The sequence below is a fragment of the Rana temporaria genome, chromosome 2 (assembly GCF_905171775.1).
Source record: "Rana temporaria chromosome 2, aRanTem1.1, whole genome shotgun sequence".
Lineage (NCBI taxonomy): Eukaryota > Metazoa > Chordata > Amphibia > Anura > Ranidae > Rana > Rana temporaria.
Genome location: NC_053490.1, coordinates 525,453,035 through 525,460,765, shown reverse-complemented (window position 1 = coordinate 525,460,765; position 7,731 = coordinate 525,453,035). Strand labels below are relative to the sequence as shown.

At 37.4% G+C, this 7,731-nt stretch overlaps 1 protein-coding gene across 1 annotated transcript in view; it reads right to left on the bottom strand.

Annotated features, from left to right (window-relative positions):
* Nucleotides 1-5,546: 5,546 nt before the first annotated feature.
* Nucleotides 5,547-7,731, bottom strand: part of IGSF11 (immunoglobulin superfamily member 11) — a 386,896-nt gene continuing 384,711 nt past the window's right edge. Inside the window, exon 7 of the mRNA XM_040339112.1 lies at nt 5,547-7,012. Within this exon, the coding sequence (XP_040195046.1) occupies nt 6,559-7,012 (454 nt within the window). The 3' untranslated portion in view covers nt 5,547-6,558. The remainder of the gene's footprint in view (nt 7,013-7,731) is intronic.

Here is a 7,731-nt window from a genome sequence, read left to right as displayed (position 1 = left end):
TTTTTTTAATGATTTTATTAAAAATAAGCAATGGAGCATTTGCTAAGCCTGCTCTTTTTTTTAAAGGGGGGGCCATAGGAAGTTTCAATTAGAGAGACAGTCTGAAATAAACATAGCTTCTGTTGGGCACTCTTTCCCATGCATTTGCCTTTTAGAAATGTTTTTTTAATGATTTTATTCAATATAATAATAAAACAAATAAGGACCAAAGTGTAATAATGTTCCTAAGCAGTTTGATGGAGCATTCGCTTAGTCTGCTCTGTTTAAAAGAGGCCATAGGAAGTTACAATTAGAGAGAGGCAGTCTGAAATAAAATCAGCTTCTGCTGGGAACTCTTTTTCATGCATGCACCTTCTAGTAAATGTTTTTTTAATGATTTTATTAAAAATAATAATAATAAAAAAATAATAACAAGTTAAAAGTGTAATAATATTCCTAAGTAGATTGATTGAGCATTCGCTTAGTCTGCTCTGTTTAAAAGAGGCCATAGGAATTTTCAATTAGAGAGAGACAGTCTGAAATAAAAACAGCTTCTGCTGGGAACTATTTCCCATGCATGCTCCTTCTAGTAAATGTTTTTTTTAATGATTTTATTAAAAATAATAATAACAAAATGTAATATGTTAAAAGTGTAATACAGCTTTTTTCCTAAGCAGTTTGCTAAGTCTCTTTTTAAAGGGGGGGGGGGGGGGCATAGGAAGTTTCAATTAGAGAGACAGTCCGAAAAAAACACAGCTTCTGTTGGGCACTCTTTCTCATGCATGCACACTTAAGTATATATTTTTTTTATTATTTTATATATATATATATATGTATGTATGTATATGTATGTATATATATGTATGTATGTATGTATGTATATATGTATATGTATATACAGGGCTTTTTTCAGGGGGAACTTGGGGGAACCTTTGGCTCAGACCCTTTGGTGCCTGCTCACCACAATCACTTGTAAACACAGAAGTCTGGTTTCTGTGTTTACAAGTGACAGCTCTGCACTCTGTATGTAACCCCCTGAACTCTGCACTCTGTATGTAATGCAATCCTGGTATTTAATGCCCCTTTAAGACCCTTCTACTGTTTGTGAAATCTGAACGGGGTCGTGGTTGAGTTCCTGCACCTATTTTCTGAGAAAAAAAGCTCTGTATATATATATATATATATATATATATATATATATATATATATATATATATAGATATACAGATAGATATATAGATATATATATAGATAAAGATATATCTATATCTGTATGTAGATATATAGCTATATATATATATATAGCTATATATCTATATCTATATATATAGATATATATATACATATATATGTAAAAAAAATAATAAAGACTGACAAAAAAAACTGTAATAAAGGTTCCTAAGCAGTTTGAAGGAGAATCCACTAAGCTCTGACCATGTATATAAAATTACAAAATTAGAAAGTTCAGCTTAAAAATAGACATGTTAAGTTGTTAACACTGTAAATTTTCATTCGTTCATTAAAAAAATGTGTTTTATAACATCTGTTATGTTGAACCGATTTGGCATATCGACAATACCGACTGGCATCATGTGCATCCAAATTAACAAATGGAACGAAATTCAGATCCATTCATTATCCGAATCGGAATTATCGTACAAATTTGAAATTTTAATTCTTTTCCCATATACTTGAATTACTATTGCATCATGTGACAACGTCTGAATGAAACTAATGAAATGATTGCATACTTTATTTTAGTTTTAATTTTTTTCAGATCCGTTACATTCATCACTATGTTTATTCAGAGATTCATATATATCCGAATCTCCGAAGATTAAATTATTTTCAGAAAAATAACGTATCATAACGAAATGCACATTTCTACTTAGAAATGCTAAGTTCAATTAAATATCTACCGTGTTTCTCAGAAAATAAGCCTGGGTCTTATATTAATTTTGGCAACAAAAGACACAGTAGGGCTTATTTTCGGGGTAGGTCTTACCATGTAATGTGATGTCTTCTCTCTCCCTGCCTGTCAGAAATCCCTGATGTGAACCGAGTTAAAATGCTTGTAAAATCTATAATCCACTCTATTACAGTAGTATATAATGTACAATGTGTGTTTCTGTAATATAATTGTGCCAAATACCTTCATTATAGCTCTGCTCTGCACTTCTGTGACCCGCCGGAGCTTTCTTCCCTTCAATTATATTACAGAAACACACACATTGTACATTATATACTACCGTAATAGAGTGGATTATAGGATTTTACAAACATTTTAAACTAGGGCTTATTTTCGGGGTAGGGCTTATATTGCAGCTCTCCTGGAAAATAACGCTAGGTTTTATTTTCGGGGTAGGTCTTATTTTCGGGGAAACATGGTAGGTCCATGTTTCTATGTAAAATAATCCAAAGGTTTCTTTGGATTAGAGTGGAAAACCCTTTAAACTATCCATCAACCAGACAAGATAAAAGGAAACCATTTGATAGTGATCTTTAAAAATTCAAGAGCATACGATTTGGTGGGGGACACCAAGAGCTCTACAAGCACAATAGCAGTGTGAAGAGTAGTGTGATTTCCATTTTTTAGACATGGGGGTTGTAGAGCTGGAGGTAACCAGCCAACCTTCTGGCCGGAGAGAGTGACTCCAATTCTGCATGTTATTCCTGACAACATTTAAAGAGTTCTGCAGCTTCCGTACTGGCAAACAATATTTTGAGTTGAGATATTTAACAAAGATAATCTTTCAGGCACATAAACATTGAGTATTTCTAACAAATTTCAAGTTTCTGCTTTAATAATGGTGTCTGACGGAAATTCCTCCTTTCCGGGTGCAACTTGGATGGATAGAGAAAATGCTGAGGTCCAATTAGAAGAGTTGATGAGTAATGACAGCCCTTAACATAAGGTGAAGCGACTGGCTTGTAGAGGTCAAAAAAACACATTGATCACCTGACTATGGGTGACTGTTGCTTGGTAAGGATGTAATCAAAAAGCTTTATTTTACTGTTACCAGAATATTTTTGTACTCCCTAAAAATTTGGTTTCGCCAGATTACCTGAAAAATGAGCACGGTTTATCCCCTGGACAAGAGGTACGTCATTGTACCAACACAATTGATGCTAAGGTAAAGCTATAGAATAAATTGCATTATGGTTTTTCTGGTTCCTGTCCTGACAGACAACCTAAAGGTCCTCCACCTGTGGTAGAACCAAAAACAGCAGCATGGTTTTAACTAGACATGTGCATTCGTTTCCGTCCGAATCTCTGGGATTTTCGTGTTCGTTTTAACAAACGATAACGAATGTGCAGAGTCCGAAAATCCGAAAGATCCGACATAAAAAAATCCTTTATTTTCGTTTCGTTGCGACAACGGTTCGATATAGACAGAAGACTCGACATGACAGTGATAATAGCGGTCTGTGTCTATTGAACCTGCGGTTGAATTTGCCTAACCTAACTCTATTAGTCCGAGATTATTCGACATAGAGAGAAAAGATTTTACATTATAGAGACATGAAGATTCGACATAGAGAGAAAAGATTGAATAAGTTATCAGTCAGTGTCTCTGTAGTGTGCCACATCCAAATAATATAGACAAGAAGAAAGATATCCCCTGACTGGACTTTAAAGGCACTCAAATGTAAACAAATATTGAAACAAAGCTATTAATTGATAAAGAACAAGTATAGTAAAGAAAGATAAAATTGTGAATAACTGGAATTTGCACAATATTGTATGTGAGTTTCATCAAATAGAAACCACAATAATTGTCATAGTTTTTCAGTAGATCACCCAACGTTTCAGAAAATCCAATCTCCTTCTTCAGGAGGAAAAAAATCGTGTGTCTATAATATTTCAAAAAAACATGTTGTCAAGATTGATAATAAAGCACATCACAAATAGTAAAACCTCTTTTGGATTCTCCGAAACGTTGGGTGATCTACTGAAAAAGTATGTCAATTATTGTGGTTTCTATTTGAAAAAACTCACATACAATATTGTGTACATTCCAGTTATTCACAATTTTATCTTTCTTTACTATATTTGTACTTTATCAATAAACAACTTTGTTTCAATATTTTCTTACATTTGAGTGCCTTTAAAGTCCAGTCGGGGGATATCTTTCTTCTTGTCTAGAGAGAAAAGATTCGACTTTATAGAGACATGAAGATTCGACATAGAGAGAAAAAAGTCGACATAGAGAGAAAAGAGTCGACATTATAGAGACATGAAGATTCGTCATAGAGAGAAAAGAGTCGACATAGAGAGAAAAGAGATGAAGGAAAAAAGCTGGGACAGCCGCACTCCAAAAAAACTCCTCCTTTAATTAAAAATCACAAAATACATGCCACAGCAAAGGAGGAGTTTTTTTGGAGTGCGGCTGTCCCAGCTTTTTTCCTTCATCCTAACCTGCATTTTGATTGCACTGCCTGCACCCTTGGCTCGGACAACAGGAATCAGATTACCTGGTTCTCTTTGAGCGGTTACCCACTCTCTCATAGAGAGAAAAGAGTCGACATTATAGAGACATGAAGATTCATCATAGAGAGAATAGAGTCGACATAGAGAGAAAAGAGTCGACATTATAGAGACATGAAGATTCAACATTATGGAGACATGAAGATTTGACATGGAGAGAAAAGAGTCGACATAGAGAGAAAAGATTCTACATTATAGAGACATGAAGATTCGTCATAGAGAGAAAAAAGTCGACATAGAGAGAAAAGAGTCGACATTATAGAGACATGAAGATTCGACATAGAGAGAAAAGAGTCGACATAGAGAGAAAAGAGTCGACATTATAGAGACATGAAGATTCGACATAGAGAGAAAAAAGTTGACATAGAGAGAAAAAAAGTCATCATTATAGAGACATGAAGATTCGACATAGAGAGAAAAGAGTCGACATAGAGAGAAAAGAGTCGACATTATAGAGACATGAAGATTCGTCATAGAGAGAAAAAAGTCGACATAGAGAGAAAAGAGTCGACATTATAGAGACATGAAGATTCGTCATAGAGAGAAAAAAGTCGACATAGAGAGAAAAGAGTCGACATTATAGAGACATGAAGATTCGACATAGAGAGAAAAGAGTTGACATAGAGAGAAAAGATTCTACATTATAGAGACATGAAGATTCGACATAGAGAGAAAGGATTTGACATTATAGAGACATGAAGATTTGAGATTTTAGGGACATGAAGATTCGACGAAGCAACTAAAAACATACGTTAGCCACAAGTGGACATTTATGGTCAAATGCTCCGCCCATTGGCTACAGAAGAGTTCTAATGTTGGTTGACTAGTAATAATGAATAAATATAATTATTACTAGTCATACAACATTAGAATTCTTCTATAGCTTGTGGGCACAGCATTCGACCGGAAATGTACGATCGCGGCGTCGTACAGTTTAGCTGCTTCGTCAAATCTTCTTAGAACATTCAGCGGACACCTTCAATGACAGATTCGACTTTAATTAATTCGGATTTTCGAACGAATGCATTTTTTAACTAAATGAAAATAGTAAAATTCAGTTTAGTAAGAATTTCGGAAGTTAACTAAATAATTGTATTTTTCGGACGAAAACAAAATTCCGAAACAAAATATTTCAATGTACACATGTCTAGTTTTAACCACCAGCCGAAGACATTCTGGTTGCATGAGTCAAGCCAAAGCCATCATGAGACGAAACAAAAATAAAAAAACAGAATTATGCAAAAACTTATCGGGGAAAACTTGTGGCAAAATACGGTGGAAAGAGCAAAACAAGCAGGATACAAATTTTCAAAATGTCAAACCGGAAGGGATGATTACTGCTCAACAGCCTCTACAAAAAAATAGACATAATGGTAGAACAAAAAAAAACAGTGTTAATGTACCATAGAAAGTGACATTTGTCAAACAATACAATATAGGTGCTACATATACACCCCTAAAGAACCAAGAACATTTGAAGGACCAAGTCAACATTTCAGAACTTCTGATGACACAGTTTGTATTTTAGGTGGACATCCCATGGGCCAGTAAACTATACATTTCAAAAATATTGTTTCCCTAAGATGGGGATAAAGTGCTTGAGTAGGAGGGGGGAACAAAAAATAGCTATGGGTGGGTTCTGTGGTGGTAACTCTTAGCTGGTGATTGCAGGTATGGTTTGTGTGTTGGTGGGAGCTTCGTAGCACCATCGTCATGGAACGACAAAGCAAGATGGTTTCCACACGTAGCAAATGTTAGAAAAAAAAATAAAAAAATTGTGTGTGAACAGAACTAATGATCGAGAGAAAGGGAGGCACATATGCTATTCTGCGTTGGAAGCCCTGGGGCTGTGCTTGGCACTGCAAGGACAAGTTTTAATCTCGGCAAACTGTCCACACTTCCCCTGTTTAATCCTTGTCCCAGGGTTTTTGTCTTCTCTCTTGAGAACAAAGGACTGGCTGGGTCCAGTGCATTTCATGACTGCCTGGATAGAAAGGAAATAACAGAGGAGCAGGGATGAATTACTGTCATCCCACATGCTAACGCAGCTTTTGTTGCCCCTTGTAGCGCTACGCTTTATTTATTTTTTTCTATACTAGCGACCCAGCTCTGCTCTGTGCCGGAATCATTACCGGGACGGCACCTATCCTCTCCAACGTGGCCTGGCTGACGGCGTAAGACCTAGTTTGAGGAGGCTTTGCTTTTCTGCCGACTGTGCCATTGCTCCTAGCACCAGTCTTAGGAGAAGGGGCTGTGTTAGCTGTGACTATCAATGTCTTTGGGGGACCTGTAGAGGGCTGTCCTCCATTTGCGTATATTGGCCTCGGTTGGCCTGTGACAGAGCGAGAAGTGGAGTGGCGGCACCCATTGCAGTTGTAGGTGACGTATGAGCCGGTGGTGTAGTTGGATTTGGAGTTGCTCCAGTAGTGACCGTTGAAGGTATTGGTGTTGGTGGCTGACGTCAGCGTGTCATGCTCAGAGGAAGAGGCATCTGGGTGAAAGACTTTGGTAGACGGCGTGCACTTGGGAGGAAGGTCGTCCTCTCTGGAAAGACAAGAGAAAGAAACAGTGAATATGAAAAAATGGGCAGGCAGGTTAGTTCAGCATACAAGCTGAAGATGAAACATAAAGACCTTAATGCTAAGCAAAACTGGGCACTTTTGCATTGCCAAAATCTTGGCAAAATTTTCAAATTTCAGAAAAATTATTGTTTTTCATGAAGGTAGATATATTGGGCCAGATCCACGAAGCAGTTTCGCTGGCGTAACTGCTAGGTTGCTCCGGCGTATCTTTGTTTTGTATCCACAAAACAAGATACGCCTGAAGCTGGGCTAGATCCGACTGGCGTACGTCTTAGTACGCCGTCGGATCTAAGGTGCTTATTTACGCTGGCCGCTAGGTAGCGCTTCCGTCGATTTCCGCTTTGAGTATGCAAATTAGCTGGATACGCGAATCCACAAACGTACGTCCGGCCGGCGCATTTTTTTACGTTGTTTCCGTAAGGCTTTTTTCGGCGTAAAGTTACCCCTGCTATATGAGGCGTAGCCAATGTTAAGTATGGACGTCGAGCCAGCATCGAATTGACTGTTGTGTACGTCATTTGCGTAAAACGTTTGCGAATAGGGCTTGGCGTAGAATGACGTTCACGTCGAAAGCATTGGCTGGTTGCGGGTTAATTTGGAGCATGCGCACCGGGACACCCCCACGGACGGCGCATGCGCCGTTCAGAAAAAACTTAATTTACGTCGGGTCAAGACGCATTG